This window comes from Kogia breviceps, chromosome 6 (assembly GCF_026419965.1).
Source record: "Kogia breviceps isolate mKogBre1 chromosome 6, mKogBre1 haplotype 1, whole genome shotgun sequence".
Classification (NCBI taxonomy): domain Eukaryota; kingdom Metazoa; phylum Chordata; class Mammalia; order Artiodactyla; family Physeteridae; genus Kogia; species Kogia breviceps.
The window spans coordinates 76,711,302-76,735,212 of NC_081315.1; the positions used below are offsets into that span (position 1 = coordinate 76,711,302).

The 23,911-nt window shown below is 43.9% G+C and overlaps 1 protein-coding gene across 9 annotated transcripts in view; it reads left to right on the plus strand.

Moving 5' to 3' along the window:
• PDGFRA (platelet derived growth factor receptor alpha) overlaps positions 1 to 23,911 on the plus strand; it is a 46,230-nt gene that overhangs the window by 17,392 nt on the left and 4,927 nt on the right. For all 9 annotated transcript variants that reach the window (XM_067036093.1, XM_059067623.2, XM_067036096.1 and 6 more), the window contains 17 exons: positions 1,165 to 1,336; positions 1,430 to 1,619; positions 4,748 to 4,863; positions 5,788 to 5,914; positions 6,963 to 7,156; positions 7,936 to 8,030; positions 8,250 to 8,382; positions 10,077 to 10,181; positions 10,567 to 10,677; positions 10,922 to 11,075; positions 11,946 to 12,112; positions 14,602 to 14,717; positions 15,079 to 15,201; positions 16,143 to 16,254; positions 17,512 to 17,611; positions 17,724 to 17,829; positions 19,284 to 19,525. In XM_067036093.1, coding sequence (XP_066892194.1) covers positions 1,165 to 1,336; positions 1,430 to 1,619; positions 4,748 to 4,863; positions 5,788 to 5,914; positions 6,963 to 7,156; positions 7,936 to 8,030; positions 8,250 to 8,382; positions 10,077 to 10,181; positions 10,567 to 10,677; positions 10,922 to 11,075; positions 11,946 to 12,112; positions 14,602 to 14,717; positions 15,079 to 15,201; positions 16,143 to 16,254; positions 17,512 to 17,611; positions 17,724 to 17,829; positions 19,284 to 19,525 — 2,363 coding nt within the window. The remainder of the gene's footprint in view (positions 1 to 1,164; positions 1,337 to 1,429; positions 1,620 to 4,747; positions 4,864 to 5,787; positions 5,915 to 6,962; positions 7,157 to 7,935; positions 8,031 to 8,249; positions 8,383 to 10,076; positions 10,182 to 10,566; positions 10,678 to 10,921; positions 11,076 to 11,945; positions 12,113 to 14,601; positions 14,718 to 15,078; positions 15,202 to 16,142; positions 16,255 to 17,511; positions 17,612 to 17,723; positions 17,830 to 19,283; positions 19,526 to 23,911) is intronic.

Genomic DNA, 23,911 nt, shown 5'->3' on the forward strand with positions numbered 1-23,911 from the left:
GACATTCATATATATATATATATATATATATATATATATCTTCACTGAAATGTAAAGCTATCTGATTTTTCTGTTCATACCTGATTGCCTTTAATCCTTAAAACAGAAACATTTCATTTATTGGAGATAATTTTTTTTTCCCCTCGAAACCAAACTATGTGCTGTTTGGATAATCAAAGTATTGGTTTATGAATCATATTTTTGTTTGATATTTAAAATAATGTAGGTTTATTGTTGTAACTTCATAAAATTTAGAGAAACAGAGGAAAAGTCACTTCCCAGAACACCCCCATTATAATTTTAGGGTAGACCCTTTAAATACTTTATAAATGTAATAATTAATAGCTACTATACTTTATTTTATTTTTTTTTTGCGGTACGCGGGCCTCTCACTGTCGTGGCCTCTCTCGTTGCGGAGCACAGGCCCCGGACGCGCAGGCCCAGCGGCCATGGCTCACGGGCCCAGCTGCTCCGCGGCACGTGGGATCTTCCGGGACCGGGGTACGAACCCATGTCCCCTGAATCAGCAGGCGGACTCTCAACCACTGCGCCACCAGGAAAGCCGCCGATAACTACTATACTTTAAAATAGTACTTTGTTATGTAGTTTTCCTGTGGCAATATAGCACAGACACCTTCCTATGTCTTTTTTTTTTTTTTTTGCGGTACGTGGGCCTCTCACTGCTGTGGCCTCTCCCGTTGTGGAGCACAGGCTCCGGACGCGCAGGCTCACCGGCCATGGCTCACGGGCCCAGCCGCTCCGCGGTATGTGGGATCTTCCCGGACCGGGGCACGAACCCACGTCCCCTGCATTGGCAGGCGGACTCTCAACCACTGCGCCACCAGGGAAGCCCTAAATATCTTTTTAAAACAGGATTTTCAAAGGAGTGAGCTTGAAAAAAACCTTTTATTCAATTAGACTTTATTTTTTAGGGCAGTTTTAAGTTCACAGCAAAATTGAGGAGAAAGTACCAAGATTTCTTGCATAGCTCCTGGGCTCACAGGAGAGCGGCCTCCCCCATAACATCCCCACAGGGCAGTACACTTGTTACCATCCGCGAACCCATATCGGTGCATCATTATCTCCCAGAGTCCGCAGCTTACGTGAGGGTTCACTCTTAGGAGCTAGCTTGTTAAAGTCGGTTTTCCTCCCCTTTATCTGTAGAAAGGCAAAGGCATCACAATGCTGGAGGAAACCAAGGTCCCGTCCATCAAACTGGTGTACACTCTGATGGTCCCTGAGGCCACGGTGAAAGATAGTGGAGATTATGAATGTGCTGCCCGCCAGGCCACCAAGGAGGTCAAAGAAATGAAGAAAGTCACCATCTCTGTGCATGGTACATTCTGCGTTCTAAAATGTCCATCGGCTGTGCTGCTCGGGGATCCACTATGCAGTAATCATTGTTTAACGGAAACTTTTCCCTGTACAGAGAAAGGGTTTATTGAAATCAAACCCAACTTCAGCCCTTTGGAAGCTGTCAACCTGCATGAAGTCAAACATTTTGTGGTGGACGTTCAGGCCTACCCCCCTCCCAGGATAGCCTGGCTGAAGGACAACCTGACTCTGATTGAGAATCTCACGGAGATCACCACTGACATAGAAAAGATTCAGGAAATAAGGTAAAGAGACACCCTTCCTGAGTATGTCTTTTCTTGTTATTGTGTATTCCTATATAGACTGAGGTTTGTGCGTGTCTTACAACCCAAACCAAGAGTCCATATAGAAAATTTAGCAGTCAGAAATAGGAGATAGTGGAAATCAAGTACCTTTCCTGATAACATTGCAGTGCAGTAATAGTATGTTGGTAAGTTTATGATCAAACAAGAAAAAGAAGAACTGAAAATCTCTGCTCCCAATGAAAGATACATTCCTGGATTCAGCAAGGGATGGAGGAAAGAAAGTAAAATTGGACCCACTTGTATGGTGATTACAGTTCCAGGGCAATTAGCACATAAACCTACATGAAACAAAACATTGCTGGCTTAATTTGAAATGCATTTGCCCCAGTGAGGCCTCCATGGGAAATAAGAGCAGTGTCTGGTTAAATGTGGTTAGGAGAAGACATACAGTGAATAGTTTGGATCCCTGCCCTCTGAGGAGTCAGGAGACTGCTGTCATCTCTTAACCAGTGGTGGAGTTTTGGGTAAGTCACCCTTCAGCCTCAGTTTTCCCATCTATAATGTAGGGTTAATAATACCTTGTGTCCTTCAAGGCGAGGAACTGGACCAGATGATATTTTGAGGTCTCTTGCAGTTTTAAGCTGTGATTAGAATTTAAGAGTAGAAGGTACCTCTTGAAGGGCTCAGCTAATCCAGCCCTGCACCTTTGTCAGAAACCATCCCAGGGAGACACAGTCCTCTATTTCAAGCCTTCAGGGAAGAAGAGAAGACAGAACCCCTCTGTCATCTGTTCGCTTAACCTCAGGATTTGCTTTCTTCTTTCTGAACTAAATTCCATGTGTAATTGAGAAGCAACATCTGGGAAAATGGACGTGGAAACCTCTGTGGAACAGTGATGGAAAAAGAAGTGGGATACTGAATCTGGAAGGCTTTCTGATGACACGAAATGGAGGTGCACAAAGAGGTGGGCAGTGCCCAACTTTCCACTAGGCTGTGAGGCCAGAGAGGAATAAGGTGATCCTGGCACAGCCAACACTTGAGACACCTGTCTGAGCGCTGTCTGCAAGCTACAGTCAATAGCGACGGCCAGACAGTGGTCATCAGCTGAGTGGTCCAGGAGAGCGGCCTGTTCAGGTGCTTTGAGAGTTCCTCCAGCACATCTGGTCCCCAGCATGGGCAAGGGAACATAGGATGCATATGATGGAGGGCTGTCTGACTTACTTGAAACTTGTGGATCCAAGCTTCCCTGGTGGCACAATGGTTAAGAATCCACCGGCCAGTGCAGGGATATGGGTTCAAGCCCTGGTCCGGGAAGATCCCACATGCTGCGGAGCAACTAAGCCCGTGCGCCACAACTACTGAGCCTGAGCTCTAGAGCCTGCAAGCCGCAACTACTGAACCCATGTGCCTAGAGCCCGTGCTCTGCAACAAGAGAAGCCACCACAACGAGAAGCCTGCGTACCGCAACGAAGAGTAGCCCCTGCTCGCCGCAACTAAAGAAAGCCTGCGCGCAGCAACGAAGACCCAATGCAGCCAAAAATAAATAAATAAAATAAATAAATAAAAAAAAAAAAACTAGTGGATCCACCAGCTTCCTTGGCTGAACAAGTGCAGAAAATGAATGACAAAAGACTGTCTGGTCATTGGCAGCCAGGTGTGCTAAGGGGACTCTAAGGAAGTCCATTCCAGAGTGTGTCCAGCGTGGTGTGGCAGAGGGAAAGCCAGCCCAGCATGCTCTCGTCACAGGTCCCAACACCTGGCGTCTTGGGCCAGAAGACTACATTAGCAGGGTATTTTGGAGCCTCTGAAATGCTTTCCTATAGGTTATTTCATGTAATTAATGCTCAAAATGACACTTGCATACAGCTTTCCAATGCTACATGTAAGGAACCTGAGGCATGGAGAGGTTCAGTCATGCCCCAGGTCTCCTCCCTTCATGACCAGTGCTCTTCCTCTCACTCCACCTTCCTTTCACTCACAGTTCCACACTGTACTGTTTTTTTTATTTTTAATTATAAATTTATTTATTTATTTATTTTTATTTTCGGGTGTGTTGGAGCTTTGTTGCTGTGCACAGGCTTTCTCTAGTTGTGGCAAGTGGGGGCTACTCTTCGTTGCAGAGCATGGGCTCTAGGTGCGAGGGCTCGGTAGTTGTGGCTCATGGGCTCTAGAGTGCAGGCTCAGTAGTTGTGGAGCACAGGCTTAGTTGCTCTGTGGCATGTGGGATCTTCCCGGACCAGGGCTCGAACCCATGTCCCCTGCCTTGGCAGGCAGATTCTTAACCGTTGCACCACCAGGGAAGCCTATCACACTGTGCTGTTTTGTTAATGACAGTCAAATGGGCCATTACTTTATAGATGCACACACACACACACACTCATGGCCAAATGTCATTTATTATACGTGTAAGAAACCTTTTGGAGAAACTTCCCATTAATGAAGGATGAAGGACTATGTTTCTCTAATTTATTTATTTTTTAAGATGAATCCTGTACTTTAAAATCATTCAAGCCTAAAGACAGTGCATTGTAAGAAACCTTATTCTACTCCTGTCCTCGTGTTCCTCGGTACCCCCTCCTCTCCACCCCCAGGGGAATACTTTTGTTAGGTTCTTATGAAACCTTCCAGAGTTTCTTAAAGCAAATACAAGCAAGCAGGAATTTTTATACCCTAGTGACCTCTTCGTATCACTACAGAGACAGTGTCCTCATTCTTTCTTCCAAGGATGTTCCATTATTTGCCTAATCACTCAAATGATGAATATTTAGGGGAAGCAAGTATTTTTTAAGAAGGTAAAAATCAAGGGTTAAAAAAAAAAGGGTAAGTTGGTGGGTTTATTCCCATTTAGAAGTCTGGCCTTAGCAGAGCTGACTGCTCTTGTAGCCACATAAGCCATTGCTCATCTCAGGTTGTCCCGTCTTATGTTAAAGAATTAAGTGTCTATGACTCAGACCTTCAGTGTGTAGAAAGTGTATCCAAAATCCCAGAAAAGCAATGATATGGGCAAGAAAAAAAAGATGTTTTTACTTTTTTACAAAAAAACAAAATTCGAACTGAATATGGTTATTACTTAATGATTAGAATTTATTTGACTACAACTTGCTGAAACAAAGTCCTTTTCTTTTAAGGTATCGAAGCAAATTAAAGCTGATCCGAGCTAAGGAAGAAGACAGCGGCCATTATACTATTGTAGTTCAAAATGAAGATGATGTGAAGAGCTATACTTTTGAACTGTTAACTCAAGGTATGTAAGGCCATATAAAGATAATGCCAGCTCAGTGGATGCGTGACTGAGAGTCTCCCAAGGAGAGCCTGGCACTTTTCCCCCAGGTCATGGAGGGAAAAGCAGCCCTTTTAGGGGAGAAGCAGGGACTGTAGATGTCACATGTCAGGGATAGCTTTGTTGGACTTATAAATCCACATAATTCTGGGAGGTTCCAGGCTAGTCTGGAATACTTTGGGAATTCCTAGGCTCCACTAGCTTCCTTACCATCTGCTTCTCAATGTGGTCTGGGAAGAGTGACATGATGCTTTTTGGTCTGGATGACCTTAGAGTGTTTGGCCTTTTTGCTTTGCTTTCCTTGTAGACCTCGTGCAGTGGCCCTTCCCAGAAAGGAGTGCCCAAGTCTTTACATTTTGGTTCAGAACCTAGTCACCTACCTTGGGCCACATACTGTCTTAGGTGGGCTCATTTGACCCTCACAGTCAATCTATGATACAAGTAACAGCATATTTCTAAATTATTTGATCCCAGGTTAAAAAAAATCTTTAAAACCTAATAATATCCCATAGATGCACTTTGGTAAATGCTGCTTTAGATTATACCATTTAGATGAATCCATTAGATGATTCCCAAGCTATAATATAATTTTAAGAGCCTTCTTGCCTTTCAGGCCAAATAACCACAGGGGCTTTTTGCTTTCTTCACTGCGTATTTAAAACACCACAGGGCACAAATGCTAAATCACTGAAAATGTGACCATGCTCTTACCCAGGTGGGTCTGTCGAAACTGGAGTGTTACTGTGCACATGACTCAGTGGCTGCTTGATTTGTAGGTTTGAATGTCACGCGGACGAGTTCTGAACTCATGGAATTCCACTTCGTAATAATTCCCAGAAGTTCTGGGACACGAACCATTCAATTCTGATTTCTTTTCACCTCTTGCAGTTCCGTCATCCATTCTGGACTTGGTCGACGACCACCATGGCTCTAATGGGGGCCAGACAGTGAGATGCACAGCTGAAGGAACCCCTCTTCCTGATATTGAGTGGATGATTTGCAAGGATATTAAGAAGTATGGAAATCACACATTCCTTTTCCATTTGTGGTCAGCATGTTTCTTCCTTGGGACAAAGGACCTCAAGTGCATTTTACTTCTTTTGCTGGCCCCTTTTTTTGAGTTTGTGATTCTTATGTGGCCTAAGTCTCATAAACTACAAGACAGGGTTCCGAACATGGACCTCGTGTGTGTGTGCAGCATGCACGCAGGTGCACTTCTGTGTTCTTGAGTAGCTGCAAGAAGGTCGACAGCTTTCAGCAGATTCTCAAAGGGTCTAATCTGAAAAGAGCATGAATCTAAAGAACTGCTGTAAGAGGATTTTTACTACCCTGGCCCACAGTTTCACCTCACATTTCATCTGTGGTGAATGTTATTTAGTGGCTAGACTGGCATGTGAAAATAAATGAAGGTACTGCCCAGGTGACTTCTCACTACCTGCTCTGTGGTGGGAGTTAAGGTACCTGTGCCTCCTTCAGCCCCCATCCCTCACCCTTCTCCGGCGGGCACATGAGCAGCACATTTGCACTCCCACCTGTAGTGACTGCTGTGCTCAGAAGCCTCATTGCTTCTCCTGGAGACAGAGACTCCTAGACCTGCGCCCCCCACAGGCCACAAGGCAGCAGACTTGGATCCAGACTGGAGCTGGAATTGAGGTCTAACCCTAGTGATACCTGAGGGGGTCCTCGCAGTGTGGGTGGAGAGAAGAGAGGGCAGCAGGCCTTTTCGGAGGGGTGGGACATTGGGATAGTTAAACATTCTTGAAGTCCAGGTTGCTCATGGGTTCAAGGCTTGGGATGGGTAGTTCTATTGGATTGAACTTGTTTATCTCTGCCTCGTCTTCATAACCAGTTAACTTTTAAATACCCACATGTAGCTTATTCTCTCTTGGAGAACAAGGTGTTGAATGTTAATCTGCACATAAAATAAGAAAATCGACCTGTAACCCCCCAAATGCAGACAAAGTCAGGGCTGCTTGCCGTCTTAGATGATTCTCACTGCTCCACCCACCCCCATGACTCCCCGTAATTGGCTCTATACCTACACCCTTTTTCTCCGTCTCCAGATGTAATAACGAAACTTCATGGACGATTTTGGCCAACAATGTCTCAAACATCATCACGGAGGTCCACCCTCGAGACAGGAGCATGGTGGAGGGCCAAGTGACATTTGCCAAAGTGGAGGAGACCATTGCAGTACGATGCCTGGCTAAGAATCTCCTCGGGGTGGAGAGCCGAGAGCTGAAGTTGGTGGCTCCCAGTGAGTAGCTCGTGGGTCAGGACAATGCTAAATCAGCAGCCGAGCCCTTCCTCTCTCAAGCAGAACTTTGAATCCCAGATGGGGTCCTGTAGGAATGAAGGTCCCTCGGTAGAAATTTAGCTCCGGATGCTCTTAATGGGCCTTCTCTGGGCATCTCTGTGGGAGCCCTTTCTTTCAGATTCAAATCCCAAACCGCATTGTGCAGAGGCCCCTCGGCATTTTGCTTGTCTAACCTTATAGCTACCCAGTCTCTTTGGTCTGAGCGTGTGGGGATGGAGGATGGGGAATTTCCACCTTGTTGCTCTTCATAACAGTTGAGACAGGTTGAATTCTTAAAAAAAAAAAAAAAAAATCAATGAAGCCAAAAGCAATATAAGTAAACTGCAACCTTACATAATAACTGAACTTGATTTTCTGAACTTATGTTCTAAATTTATGCTACTAATGGTAGCTGTCAATCTCACTTATTAATATTTATATTCCAATTCATATTTTGTCCAGAAGGATAATGTTGGAGGACCTTTGGGGAAAGTATTTTGTTCCCAACTGAATTTTGTCCCTTTCTCTTCTAAGGGAAGAGCTGGAGTAGTTTCATACATGTAGATAACTGAGAGATGGTCTTGCTCATCTCCCAAATAAGCCTGGCAGCTCTTATGCTTCTCCACCAGTAGTGGAAGATTTCTGGCCCAGAAACAGCCACCCTGCCTTCCTGCCTTCCCGCGTGTTTGTGCAAATTCTCCACCGTGCCTCTCTCTCTCTCTCTCTCTCTCGTCCTCTAGCTCTGCGTTCTGAACTCACGGTGGCGGCCGCAGTTCTGGTGTTGTTGGTGATTGTGATCATCTCACTCATTGTCCTGGTTGTCATTTGGAAACAGGTATATATATATTTTAAAGAACTAAAAATATTTGAAACCAATAAGAACAAGAAGAAGAGCAACCTAGTTCAGGGCTTGGCACAAAGAAGGAGCTCAGTAACAACATGATGAGTGAATGTTATTGAATCCTACTGTGTCCAGTCATTTTGCTGCTGTGGTTAAGCTTTGGTACATTCAGACGTTGGTAATTCACCAGCTACCTGTCCTGGTCATTTATAGAAACCAAGGTATGAAATTCGTTGGAGGGTCATTGAATCAATCAGCCCCGATGGACATGAATATATTTATGTGGACCCGATGCAACTGCCTTATGACTCGAGATGGGAGTTTCCAAGAGATGGACTAGTGCTTGGTAAGCTCCCACTGGGGTGATCTCCCAAGACTCCATTTGATTTGTACGCAACTTTACTCTTTACAGGCCTGTGGAAGAATAAAGGATCTGAGCTTGTGCTTAGTAAAAGCTAAGCATTAGAAATTGGCTTTCAGAAATATTTTTCTCTCTTGAAAATGAGTTAATTGAATCACAGCAATGATTTTTTTTAACCTCCTTCCCTAGCAAATTACAGTTAAAGAAAATTTTACAAAGGGAGAAGAGAATATGAGGAGGCCTGCCAAAGATACCATTAAAGTGGCTTTGCTTTGGAAATGACACCAATTGAAAATGAGACAAATTTCTACAACTAAAAAGGAACAGATGAGAAATGAATTAGGACAGTCGGAAAATATATTTTGACTCAGTACATTCTGAGGATTATTAGATACTTCTTTAAAATATAGAATATAAAAATATAGGTTCCTTTTAAAACAAACATGAAAAAATCATCAAGCCAGCTTATCACAAGCTTTTCAAATATTTCAATCTTGGGCCGAGACCAAGAAATGAAGCTTTAGTCCAAGGGATTTTTTTTGTTTTTTTAAAATCACATTCTGAATGAATGAAAACAGGACAAAGACAAATGAAAGTTAGAGCTAGAGGTTGTGTCATCATGACTCTTCTGACAGTATGTACTTCAGAGGATGCCAAAGGCATTTTAAAATTATCCACTCATCTCATTCCAAAATACAGCCAAGTTAGGTCTTCTTAGAGAGTTACTTAAACTGAAATCAAACAAGACACCCTATTCACATACCTATACCTGGGAACTAAGCTTTCTTTATTATATTTTCTCCCTTGTTTTACAAAAAGGGATGAGGAGCTTAGGGAAGTTAAAAAGTAATAAAATATGGAGAAAAAGGGCAACATCCCTAACGTACCAAGAGACATTCCTGTGTCTCTCTGCTTCTGTGTACTATCAAGTTGCTAGGGAAGCAGTACCTTTCCAGCAACAGTTTCCAGCCATGCAGACACGCAGTCACAGGCAGTGTTGGATGTTAGTGCCCTTTTATGAGCCGAGTCTTTCCCTGGCTTGGCAGAAACATCTGTTTTAGACTGTGAGCTCTTTTAAGCGTGGGGACCAGAGCTTCCATTTCATTTTGTATCTCCCAGCATGTGGCAAAGTGTTGTGCTCCTAGGGCATGTTTAGCCTTTGCTCTTCCTAGTCTTCCTAAGAAACAGGCAGTGAGGGAGCCAGCCCGAAGCTGTCTTCATCACTGCTTAGAATCCGTGATATCTTGAATACTGAAGTATTTCCAGTGGATAAAGGCTTATTGATGCAAAAGATGCCCCTGTTTGTGTGCGGAAAACAGAAGGGTAGAGAACCAGGAGGTTTGGGCCAGAGCCACAGAAAGCAAGTGCCACAGAGCCCACGATTTGGCCCGGTTCTCCAGCTGGTAGACAGAATGCTCACACCAGGGAGGGCTATACCCTCCTTCTTCCCGCCTGTGTTTTCCTGTCCTTTGCAAATGTTATTTGACAAAAGCAGTTATACTAATTTCCTCCCCTGTGGGCTCGATTCTGGTTTTGACATGATGACTTGGAGGAATCATTATGCTTCCTCCATATGGGAGAAACACCACCCAGCTGTGTACCCATGAGCGCTGGCCGCGATAAATGAAGCTGATGAGATGCCTGATTCTGCATGTGTTGATGGTGCTGGTTGCCCACAGGTCGTATCCTGGGCTCTGGTGCATTTGGGAAAGTGGTTGAAGGAACTGCCTATGGATTAAGTCGGTCCCAACCTGTCATGAAAGTAGCAGTGAAGATGCTAAAACGTAAGTGCCCCTTTCTGGGGATTTTTTGAACATGGAGATATTAAGTAAATTGCTCAAAATCACACAGCCAGTAAATGCCAAATTTAGGACTAGATCTTGGTTCTTTTGACTCTAGGTTTTATGCGTATTTAGACTCTTTTGTCAGTTAGGTTTATTTAGATTGTTCTTGTTGCCTATATGTTGGAAAATCAAGAGTTATTTTTAGTGGCTTCTTTTTACCCTGAAGACTAGGGATTAGTTTTTAGCATCTAGACTGAGTCACTGTTTCTCTTTTAGACTGTTGTTAAATAAAATGATGTCCAATCGTAGGATTAGCCATGTTTTTGGCTTTTTCTGGGTAGTCAATAGTTTAGTCGAACCGATACGTGATTTATTTCTTCAATAGCCACAGCCAGATCCAGTGAAAAACAAGCTCTCATGTCTGAACTGAAGATAATGACCCACCTGGGGCCGCATTTAAACATTGTGAACTTGCTGGGAGCCTGCACCAAGTCAGGTAGGCTTGCTCACCAGAGAGTGAGGATTTTCATAGAACACTATGGTTGTGAAGACTGTCTAGGCTTTTTAATTCCCAAACATGCCAGCAAATATCAGTCCCTTGAATCGAGTTGTTGACTGGATTCTATTGAGGGAAGCTCACTGTTCTTGAGCAGCATCTCTTACCAGTGTAGACACAGTAATTCTTGGCTCTTCTGTTCTTCATTTTCATGCTCATCTCCAACTGGGTTTGGACCCCACAGGCCCTATTTACATCATCACTGAGTACTGCTTCTATGGGGATTTGGTCAACTATTTGCATAAGAATAGGGACAGCTTCTTGAGCCGCCACCCAGAGAAGCCAAAGAAAGAGCTGGACATTTTTGGATTGAACCCTGCTGACGAAAGCACACGAAGGTAGGTGCAAAGAGAGACGCTGTTGTGAATCGTTGTCTTATGAGCTTCACCAGTGGAGAGAACCCATGTCCTGATAGAGTCTGTGTCTGCAGATTCAGTGCCAGGAGGTAGCAAGACTTAGAGTCAACTACCCTGCTCCATCATCCTGTAACATGGTGCTGAGAGATACCTGATGTCTGCAGGTGTTTTGAACCAGGATATCATGTTGGGGATGGTTTGCTGATAGGTTTGAATGAGAGTGAGAGTTGGAATAGTTCTGGTAACCAGTTTGCTGTTTGCATGTGTTCTACTTAAGACCTCTAAATGCATCTCTGGCCAGGGATGCCCCAGTACTTATATCTTGTGAGAAACTATCTGAGGATTTCTAAGTTTGAGATACTGGTCCTTGCTGAACCTGTGCCTATTAGTCAAGCCAATGAAGTGACGATCCCCACCGTAGAAGTCTAAAGTGGCTAAAAAGATCTCTGTAGACACGAAGTTCTGTAAGATCAGAAAGGACGTGAGTTCACTTCATATTAATTTACTCAATGAACACCAAATTGGTGCTAAATTTATGGAGTAGCAGGATTTGTCTGTCCAAGCCACTTGGTCACGTGGTGCAGGTTTGTGACCCGTGAACTGAAAAACAGAATAAAGACAGACACAGCTGAGTTGAGATGGTCCATGTGTTTGTGTGATCATCGATTGATGCTCATCTCCCCGACTAGACCACCCTCGTGAAGGGTATGGGTGGCTGTGCTTTCGTTCCCCGTGCTGCCCCCATGCCCACCACTGCCTTGCATGTGGTGGGCACCTAGCTGTCATCTACTGAATGTCAGACGATCACTCCAGAGGACACCCTGGTTAAGGTTTCTTTTTCTGTTTTTACAGTTACGTTATTTTATCTTTTGAAAATAACGGTGACTACATGGACATGAAGCAAGCTGACACTACACAGTATGTCCCCATGCTGGAAAGGAAAGAGGTTTCTAAGTACTCAGACATCCAGAGAGCGCTGTATGATCGCCCAGCCTCATATAAGAAGAAATCCATGTTAGGTAAAGGTGTCTTTGCTTATGCTTTGGGTGTTGTGATCTTCCAGTGGTTTAATTTGATACCTAAAATACTCAGAAGATGGTGAGCAGGCCTGGTAAGTAGGACTGCCAGGCCACATGGTTCCTAACTGCAGATTTGCACAACTGAGTCTATGACATGCTTTTTGAAGGTCTGTGGCCTGTGAATTGAAAAAAGAAAAAGAATAAAGATAGACTTAATGTAATAAAATTTTCAAACTTTAAATGTAATTATTTTATTTTATTAATTTAGTTTAATTTTATCTTATTGTCCAGTTTTATTGAGATATAATTGATATACAGGACTGTGTAAGTTTAAGTTGCACAGCATAATGATCTGACTTACAAACATCATGAAATGATTACCACAATAAGTTTAGTGAACATCCATTATCTCACACAGATGCAAAATAAAAGAAAAAGATTGTTTTCTTTGTGATGAGAATTCTTAGTATTTACTCTCTTAACTTTCATATATAATATACAGCAGTGTTAATTATATTGTTCATGTTGTACATTATATCCCTGTAATGTACATTTTAAAATGTGTAGTCATTTTAGGGCTTCCCTGGTGGCACAGTGGTTGAGAGTCTGCCTGCCGATGCAGGGGACATGGGTTCGTGCCCCGGTCCGGGAGGATCCCACATGCCGCGGAGCGGCTGGGCCTGTGGGCCATGGCCACTGGGCCTGCGCGTCTGGAGCCTGTGCTCCACGGTGGGAGAGGCCACAGCAGTGAGAGGCCTGCATACCGCAAAAAGAAAAATAAATAAATAAAATAAAATAATTTTAAAATTTTAAAAATGTAGTCATTTTAAAGAATTGTTTATTCTGACATAATGGTATTCATTTTTTGGTGTTAACATGACTTTTTTTTTTTCTTCTTCTTTAAATGAAAGTATGGTGGTAGTTGATGTTTTTTCTCAGTACCCTTACTTGGAAAAATTAAAAGCTGGCAATCTTGTATTGGTTCCTAATATTACTTTTTAAAATTTAATTATATAAATCTCTAATATCTGTGAGTTCAGTAGCCCTTGTTTTTAGCTTTGCTAATATCCAGTTTGTGATAGAAACTGGAAAGTGGACAATTTGAGGTTATATTTTCTGACAAGGGTGTTGGGTGTTTCTACTGAATGTTGTTTGAAGGAAGATCCATTTGTTTTCAAAGCAGATGAGCATGTGGCAGGGTTGAATTGATTTGTAAACTCCGGGGAGCCTAGCTGATGCCCATAGCAGATGGACCACCCCACATCTGCTGGGGGGTGGTCCTTCCAGGCTTCTACTCTCATCACAGGCTTGGAGTGGGGAGGAGGCTGCTAGATAGATCTGACGATGCGTTGTTCCATAATCTTGTATTATTGGGTCTGAGACCTCCTGTTGGTCCCTGAAAAAAGGTGTTGAGCTGTCATGGAAATTGTTTTGAAGATCATTAATGTACTCTGGATGCTTTCAGGGTTCTTAAGTGAAAGGTACAGTCATTAAAAAAAGAATGTGCTTGTTTTGCAAAGTGCAGTACAGAATAATATTTTCCACTCCTGCAGCTCCAAGGTCCATTCACATCTCATTGCCAGCTGGGTAAACTTCCAAGCCCTTTTAAAAGATTAGCCAATGAGACTTGTCGGAACCAGTCCTTCCTCTCCCCTCCTGTATTGTTAAAAATAGTTTACGTTGCTTCCCAAGCTGGACGTGGCTCTAGATGTCAGGGGAACCTGATTCATGCTCAGCCCAGGCCCAGTTGGCAGGCAGACCATTGCTTTCTGGCTGGAAAATTGTGAAGGGCTGCAGCTACTCTTCACATGCCTGAACTTTTTCAAAAAGTGCTGAGAACTGCTGGCCTAGATTGCCTCCTTCCTCGAAAACCCTGGGACCCTTCCAGAGGGGACCAACTGGGGAAAGTGGACAAGTTACAAAGAAAGGGAACTACGTGCAAAGTCTTTGGCACTGACCTTTAAGATCACTACCTCTAGTTGGACTGGTGGCTAATTTTATTCACAAAGTAAGCCAAGTACTATGAAGGTGGCTTTAAAAAGAAAAAAAAAAAAGCAATTCCTAGAAGCTGCTTTTTCAAAGAGCCCTCATGTACATTCCTCACGGAAGATTTGTGTGTGTGTGTGTGTCTGTGTTTAAAGTGGCTGAGGTGATTTGCTAACTAAGATTGAAAAAAGAAATTTGGGAGGCAAACAACAAAATATGTGTGAGGACGCATGATACTGGTCCTTATGGAATCATATATACATATATATATATATTTAAACCAGGTATATGTTTCTACAGATGTATTTCTTTTTAAAGAGAGCACTTTTGCATATTTTACACACCCACCTGTGAGGTTTAGAAACTATAACAAAATGATCTTAAGTGTGTTCTTTGGACAGGCCTCCGCGGTCTGACGAGTGGCCCAACCCTTCGGGAGTATCAAGGTGGGTGATGTTTCATGCTGTCCACCAGCACCCACATACTTAATTCCTTTCCTGCAGACTCAGAAGTCAAAAACCTCCTTTCGGATGATAACTCAGAAGGCCTTACTTTGTTGGATTTGTTGAGCTTTACCTATCAAGTTGCCCGAGGAATGGAGTTTTTGGCTTCAAAAAATGTAAGTGTATTCAGGGGACAGAGACTTCTTTAGACCCAGGCCACAGATCTGAGCAAGGTGAGCATGGAAGGGAAATCGTGGGGAAGCCTGTAGCAATGGCTGCTTCTCTCTTCCTCATCCCCAAAGCAGAGCGGGGCATCCAACAGGATCAGGTGTCTACTTTTCTCCAGAGTTTTGTCCCTCTCGAGAGGGACTGAGATGAGAGCCTGAGAGAGGGGAGCTCTTTATGCCAGGACAGCCTCCCTGAGGCTGTGTGCCAGGCAGCTCCAAGCGCCCCCATGAAGTGGCCAGTCTTACAGGGGTGATGCTGTCTAGCGCAGGTGGATTGACATTCCCCGTCATTTCTTCCCTTTCTGTGCAGTGTGTCCACCGGGACCTGGCTGCTCGCAACGTCCTCCTGGCGCAAGGGAAAATCGTGAAGATCTGTGACTTTGGCCTGGCCAGAGACATCATGCATGATTCGAACTACGTGTCAAAAGGCAGCGTACGTGCTCTCACCTTGTTTGGCGTGCTCGCCCTCCCTCACTTGCATCTCTGAAAGCAGGTGTTGCTTCCAGCCATTCAGTGCCCAGATTTTTAACACAGAGTCCGTAACATTCATGAATGGGCTCCAGGGGTCAGTATGAAAAGCACAGGCTCTACAGACAGGCTGCCTGGGTGTGAGCACCATCTCCAGCACCTACTAGTGTGGGGACTTGGGGCAAATTACTTGGCCATTCTGTACCTCAGTTTCCCTCTCTGTATCAGGGAAGTGACATTAGTACCTATCTCCTGAGTTGCCACAGAGTATTAGATCACTGGATTCATGTAAAATGCTTAAGACAGTGCCTGGCACATACAAAGCAGCTCGTAAGTGTTAGTTATTAATACGTAAGTTGTGCATTTATTTCCAAGGAGAGCACCTCTTTTATCAAATTTTCAAATGGTGTCTATGACCCCTAAAATGTTAAAACCATTTGAGTTAATGCATCTTAGAGGCACAGTTTCCTTAAAGATAGTCATTCTGTCCTACACTTGAACCTTCTCCCCACTATTTCTTGTAGTTCAAAAATGTAATTGGCTCTCAGGTTACTAAGTCTGTTCTTAACTTTGTTCCTAGGAAGACCTGAAAATAGGGGACAGGTCCATTCAAGGCTCACGCTTTTGGGGTAAAAATTCAGGATTAAATATCTTGGCATGTTATTCCTTGGAAGGGTATAAGAGGCAGCAGTGACCATCCATCATTCATTAAATACGTATTGAGCACCCACTAGGTGCCAGGCCCTCTTCTGAGTGCCGAGAGTACAGAAGTGAACTAAAGAGACACTCCTGTGGGGCAAGGTTGCCAGTGCAAGCTATTAGCCCAGAGAAAACCCCTTGCTATTCCTGCTGCTGTAGATCATAGCTGCATATGCTGGGTTTAACGTCCTCCTCGCTTCCCTGCAGACCTTTCTCCCCGTGAAGTGGATGGCTCCTGAGAGCATCTTCGACAACCTCTACACCACACTGAGCGACGTCTGGTCTTACGGCATTCTGCTCTGGGAGATCTTTTCCCTCGGTATGGGCCTGACACCTCTGCTTGTTTGGGTTGTTCTGCAACAACACTGAAAGGGAGATGCTGTGTTTTCCAAGCTCTAGGATGTAAACAATGTTAAGATACCTAGTGTGGGTCAAGCGCACTGCAGCTGATTCACATGTTGTGCACTTAACGATGGCTAGTGTGTGTCTGAGCAGACTGAGAAGGGGTCTTGGGGAGCTGTGCCCTCACCCCTGGCCTTTGCCCCCCTTCTCCTTTGAGCTACATCAGAGGGACTGTCTCCTACTGGAAATGCTCCCGATGACATCCACTCACCCGCTGCTTCTTCACCTTGGACTTTGGGTTAAGTGGGTTCACCAGTGGGAATTCGCCCTCCCTCAACTCATGGTGATGGACACTCAGTGAAAGTAGTGCAGTGGGGGAAGGGGAATGGTGACTCCCTTCCTGGTCATCATTCTGGAAGGAGAGAAACCTTCTAGTCATTCAGTAAGTCAGGCACTGGTTACTGAAGAACACAGGTGCCCCGAGCTACCAGGTGAGGGCCCTGCCAGGGGGTGATTCACGACCCTGACTTCCAGACAGTTCACCTGGGGAGATGAAACTTACACATTTAATGATAAGCTGTGTGGTCCTGATTTAAAATTGTAATGCAAGCCCAGAGAACAGAGGAGTCCTGGAATAGTTTTGGAAGGAAACTAAACTTGACCTGGCCTTGGCCACAAAAATGTGAAATGTTTCATGAATCCACTATTGTCCTGATGTGACAGTAAAGGGCTTTCCCTGCCTGTTCTCCTTTTTCGATCCTAGTTCATCTCTCCATAGATGTCACTGGATCATCCAAGTGTGTGGCTTAACTGAGTCTCGTATTCTGTTACAAACAGAGAATTATCTAGACATTTCAAGACTTCTGCCTTAATTATTTGAACATTTCTGATGAAAAAGACTTTCTTGGCCTCAGTGATTCAGAATTTCTCTGGCTTTTCTATTTTGCTTTGTATTCATAGATCCAGTAGTCAGAAACATTGAAAAACACTTTTGTGCTTTTTCTAGACATGGAGTATTTTTGCCTAGGGTGTCTGGACTTGATCAACCTAGAAGTCCTGGTTAAATTTAAGATTTGGGCAAGGCTGTGAAATCAAGCAGATGGTAACACTTAATTTCTTTGGAAGAACCGATACTTCAAGGCGGGGATCCCCAAACATTTTCTAGAGGTGCCAAGTGTTTCAACAGTGTACCACACACTCATCAGCCCTGGTCATTTTCTCTTTGGGTCCTCAGGTGGCACACCCTACCCTGGCATGATGGTGGATTCTACTTTCTACAATAAGATCAAGAGTGGGTACCGGATGGCCAAGCCTGACCACGCCACCAGTGAAGTGTGAGCCCCCTTGCTATCCCGTGGACCTGTGTTCATGCCCAGTGGGTCTGTGGGGGTAGGGGGTGCCCTGACATTCCTCCCTGTACCCACTGTGAGTCCTGTGCTTCTTCAGCTACGAGATCATGGTGAAGTGCTGGAACAGTGAGCCAGAGAAGAGACCCTCCTTTTACCACCTGAGTGAGATTGTGGAGAATCTGCTGCCTGGACAATATAAAAAGGTTTGTCTGAGCCTCTTAAGATGGGTGAGTGGAAAGGAATGGACAAAGGGAGGAGACAACAGCTGGTCATTACACAGGAGAGCAGTACTGTTCAACACTATTTTAAAGGAGCATTTTCAAAGGAGGAAAAAGATTGTGTGATCCAGTGGCCGGGGCTTCAGGGAGTGCTCCCGGGGCCCTTGGTAGCAATGATGTGTAGAAACCCTCCTCTTCCTGCACGGCTCTCTTTCCTCCTAAGTGTGCAACACCTGTAAGCACTTCATTCTCCATATGTTTCAGTATCTGAAGCAACTGTGCAGTTAGAAGTCTCAGAGCATCCACAGCCATTAAATCGCTAATTTGAATGCACTTAAATCCATGCGAAATTGGCTTTTACCAGCTGACTGCAAGGAACAACCTCAGCTGTTATCTGTGGCTCCAGCTGGTTTTCTGTGGAATAGGAAGCATTGTTCAAAGGAACAAATATAATTTCATGGAACCAAGCAGGATACGGTAATGAATGAAACAAATTTTTGCTGAGATGCTGAGAAGGAAACCAAGACACACTTGTGTAATAAACTCAGTTTCTTAGATTCAGTCACCATGTAGGTTTTCCATACTTATTGCTTCTCTTCTTGTCAAGGAAGAGCGGTGTTAGCTGAACTGGAAGTTAAATACTTTTGTTTATCGATTATCTCACTGCCCATTACAACTGCCATAAGTGAGGCAGAAGGAAGGAAGGTAATTAACGATAGGAAAGTCAGAGACACTCTAGTTGGTGAAATTGCGTTGATGGGAACAGACTGGAACTATTGTTGAAAATGGGGTCTTTTAAATTTATTTTTTATTTTATTTTTTTGCGGTACATGGGCCTCTCCCGTTGCGGAGCACAGGCTCCAGACACGCAGGCTCAGTGGCCATGGTTCACGGGCCCAGCCGCTCTGCTGCATGTGGGATCTTCCTGGACCGGGGCACGAACCCGTGTCCCCTGCGTCGGCAGGCGACTCTAAACCACTGTGCCACCAGGGAAGCCCGGGGTCTTTTTTAGATCAATGGTCCCTAAGTTTTGAATTAAATTTCTCCAATGTTTGGGGATCAGGAAGACTTCTGGTATGGTGCTCCCAGTGGAAGCCATATTCACCTCTTATTGGGACCCATCCAAGCTCTGGAGAGACTATGTGATGGGGACGAGAAGGGCCCATGCTAGTCCCAGAGAAGGGAGTGTGTGCGTATGACGGCACAGTGGTAGCTACTGACTGAGAAGGGGTTCTTGGTATCTCAAGACCTACCAGCAGGAGATCTCTGCCACTGATGGCCGTTTCTTCATGTTACACACCTCTGGGGAACAGTTAACATCTGACTCTCCTTCAGTTATCAACAGTTTAAAAATAGTAAGTTCTGAGCATCTGTGTCCTTTTTTTGCAGTTCTATCAGTAACCCTTGTGTAAGTAACTATGTGAAATGAACATTTGCAGAGTTATGAAAAGATCCACCTGGACTTCCTGAAGAGTGACCATCCCGCCGTGGCACGTATGCGCGTGGACTCTGACAACGCCTACATTGGCGTCACCTACAAAAATGAGGAGGACAAGCTGAAGGACTGGGAGGGTGGCCTCGACGAGCAGAGGCTGAGCGCGGACAGTGGCTACATCATCCCTCTGCCTGACATCGACCCTGTTCCTGAGGAGGAAGACCTGGGCAAAAGGAACAGACACAGGTAGACACGAGACCTCAGCTTCCTGCCGAGCTCTCTCCCCTCCCCTCCCCCAGCGCACCTGAAGGGGAGGAGCTATTGCCCCATTGTGAGGCCCTCCTGGTGCTGAATCTGTCCTGGGGGAGCCAGTGCCAGAACCCCCAGGGGTCTGTTTAGTTTTGAAAATGCTTCCCAGGTGATTCTTTACATTTTTTTTTGTTTTGTTTACTCAAATTTAGTTGGCTTACAATATTATATTAGTGTCAAGTGTGATTGGATATTTTTATAGATTATACACCATATAAAGTTATTATAAATTATAGATTATTTCCCTATATGTGCTGTATATTACATCTCTGTGACTTATTTATTTTATAACTGGTAGTTTGTACCTTTTAATCCCATTCACCTACTTTGCCCCTCTCCCCTCTGGTAACCACTAGTTTTTTCTCTGTGAGTTTGTTTCTGTTTTGTTTGTTAATTTGTTTTGTTTTTTTAGATTCCACGTATACGTGAAAACGTACAGTATTTGTCTCTGACTCATTTCACTAAGTATAACACCCTCCAGGTCCATTCACGTTGTCACAAATGGCAAGATTTCATTCTTTTTTATGGCTGAGTATTTCATTGTGTATATATACCGTATCTTCCTTATCCATTCGTCAGTTGATGGGCACTTAGGTTGCTTCCATATCATGGCTATTGTAAATAATGCTGTTAAGAATACTAGGGTGCATGTATCTTTCCGAATTAGTGTTTTCATCTTCTTTGGATAAATACCGAGAAGTGGAATTGCTGCGTCGTATGGTAGTTCTATTTTTAATTTTTTGAGGAACCTCCATATTGTTTTCCATAGTGGTTGTACCAATTTACGTTCCCACTGACAATGTACTAGGGTTTTCTTTTTTCCATCCTCACCACCACTTGTTATGTCTTGTCTTTTTGATGATAGCCATTCTGACAGGCATGAGGTGATATCTCATTGTGGTTTTGATTTGCATTTCCCTGATGATTAGTGATGTTGAGCATCTTTTCATGTGCCTGTTGACCATCTGTATGCCTTCTTTGGAAAAATGCCTATTCAGGTCCTCTGCCCAATTTTAAATTGGATTGTTTGGGTTTTTCTGATATTGAGTTGTATGAGTTCTTTATGTATTTTGGTTATTAATCCCTTATCAGACATATTGTTTGCAAATATCTTCTCTCATTCAGTAGGTTCCCTTTTCATTTTGTTATTGGTTTCCTTTGCTGTGCACAAGCTTTGATCAGGTCCCATTTGTTTATTTTTGTTGTTGTTGCTCTTGGCTGAGGAGACAGATCCAAAAAAATTGCTGAGACCAGTGTCAAATAGTGTACTGCCTATATTTGCTCCCTGGAGCTGATGGAGGTCTAGGGCAAGAAGGGACATGTTTCCCTGATGGAGAACCTTTGACCTAAGTCCTCAAGTAATTTGATCAAACTGACACAGCAACTACGATTACTGAAATAATATAAGCCTCTCTTGCTTTTTTTTTCTTTTTTCTTTTCTTTTTTGGCCCCGCAGCATGTGGGTGGGATCTTGTGGGATCTTAGTTCCCTGACCAGGGATCTAACCCACATCCCCTGCAGTGGAAGCTTGGAGTCTTAACCACTGGACCGCCAGAGAAATCCTTCTTGCTGTTTTCTTATTTAGTTTCTTAATTCAAACCGAGGAGAAGGTTGAGAGGTGGGCTGTACTGGGCTATTTGACGCTACATCAGTGGTTTCATTTATTCATTCATTCATTCATGCTATGTTGGGTCTTTGTTGCTGCGCCTGGGCTTTCTCTAATTGTGGAGAGCGGGGGCTACTCTTCGTTGTGGTGCGTGGGCTTCTCATTGCGGTGGCTTCTCTTGTTGCGGAGCACGGGCTCTAGGCATGCGGGCTTCAGTAGTTGTGGTGCACGGGCTTAGTTGTTCCGCGGCATGTGGGATCTTCCCCACCCAGGGCTCAAACCCATGTTCCCAGCATTTGCAAGCGGATTCTTAACCACTGCGTCACCAGGGAAGTCCCCATCAGCGGTTCTTAACCGTAGCTGCAAGTTGGCACCACCTGGGGAGATGTGATAACTACTGCTATACAAGCCTCACCCAGACCAACAAATGATAATCTCTGGGAGTGAGGCACAAGCACTCTCTGGCTGATTTGTTCTTTCTTTCTTTCTAACTTTGTATTATGAAAGATTTCTAATGTGCATAATTCAAACAGTATAGTGAGCTGTCAGGTACCCACCACTCAACTTCACTGTTAATGAACCCATGACCTGTCTGCTTGCATAGCCATATCTATTCCTCTACCACTTCCCTCTGGATTATTTTGAAGCAGATCCTAGACATCATATCATTTCATCCATAATATTTCAGCATATATCTCAAAAAGATAAGGGCTCTATTTTAAAAAATAACTATACTTATTAAAAATAACTACAGTACCATTATTTCACCCCCCCAAATTGAAAATAAATAGTTAAAACATCAGATATCCAGTCAGTGTTCAAATTTCCTTGATTCTCTCATAAATATTATTTTACATTTAGTTTGTTCTGTTCAAGACTCATTAAATAAGAATCACACATTGACTTTGGTTGATAGAGCTCTATAAGTTCATTCTGCTTCTTTTAGCCCCCTTGCATATTGTTTGTGTAGAGTTCCCACATTCAGAATTTTGCTGCTTGCATTACTGTTGTGAATTTTATCATATGCTTCTGTCTCCTATATTTGTTGGAAATTGGTAGTTAGTCTAGAGGCTTGATCTGACTCAGTAGATTTTTGGTAAGTGTGCTTCAAAGATGATGCTGTATAAAGGAGGTACATGCTGTACCGTTGTCTCTTTTTGTGACAATAGCAGCCACTGGTGATCATACCTAGACCCATTAATTTATTACCAATGTGATACTAATGCACAGCCAGCACTAGAACCATCGGTTTGTATGGTCCAGGTGGAGGGGCCATGCCCCACTTCCTTGCTCTCTTTGCATAACCCTTGGACAGAGGCAGGAGAAGGTAGGTGGTTCAGGTCCAAGTTGCTTATGAGTTTCTCTCTCTCTTCATTCAGGATATTGCTGTCACTCATTCAGTTGAATACATATAAATATTTAGGCAGAAGCACATGACATTATTATTTTGGAGGCTTATAACTGTGACCTCTCTCAACCAATTTAGGTATAAGATATAGATGGCCCTTGTTTATGTGTATTCATTCACCAGGTAATTTTAAAAGTATAGGTTTTTTTTGTTTGTTTTTGTGACGAGATTTGGAGATGGGGAAAAGTGGGCTGTCTGACTTACCTTTCTATTTATCCTCTGCTCAGAACAATTTTTAAATGTGTTTATGTTCCTTTAGCAAACAGTGTTCCTCCAAGTTTTGGGTAGTTTTTGTAGAACTTCTTGGGGGTGGGAAGAAGGTTGAACAGTGGGTCTTGGAGCACTATACCCCAGATCTGTCATCCATTTGGTTACTTTGTGTTTGAGGGCCCTGAATATTTCAACTGTAAAAAAGGAGTTCTGCTTCTAAATAAAGTTAGAAAATCACTTTGGGATAAATAACATAAGTAAGGTGCCAAGAACTGTTCTAGGGGTACACAAGGCTGGACTTCAGAATTTGACACGTATTCCACAGAGAGAGCAATTCTAGTTGGTAGGTAGTTGTTGTATTAGAAAACTGGAACTTCTGTAAGGGTGATACATTTGGTCTTCTCTGAATCACACAAAGTATGTCCCAAATGACTACACTAGGTCAGTGAGACTGTGGCCCTGACAGGTGGGCGGAGATGGTGAGTGTCTTAGCTTGTGCTGCCTTAATGCAGTACCACAGACTAAGGGGCTTGAACAATAGGAATTTCTCACAGTTCTGGAAGCTGGAAATTCAAGATCAAGGTGTTGGCAGGTTTGGTTTCTCTCAAGGCCTCTCTCCTTGGCTTGCACATGGCCACCTTCTTGCTGTGTCCTCACGTGGGCTTTTTCTGTGTGTGCATCTCTGGTGTCTCTTCTTATAAGGACTCCAATCCTACTGGGCTAGGGCCCCATCCTTATGACTTTGTTTAACCTTAATTACCTCCTTAAAGGCCCTGTCTCCACATTTGTCACATTGGGGGTTGGGGCTTCAACATATTAATTTGGTAGGATACAATTCAGCCCATAAAAGATGGGGGATCCCAGATCTGGGATGCTCTGGGTATAGGCAGGCAGGAGTGAGCATGGTGGTCTTGTGGAACACCCTCCTCAGGCTCCGGATGCTTGGCCTTGGGAGGTGAGTGGGCCTGAGGAAGAAAGGACCTTGCTGTAGAGGACTTGGGGGTGCTAGGTCAGAGCCTATCAGGAGTCAGGTGCTGGGCTACAAGATGAGCACTATGGCTTGGGAACCAGAAATAAGCCCAGTCATCAGCATTAGGAA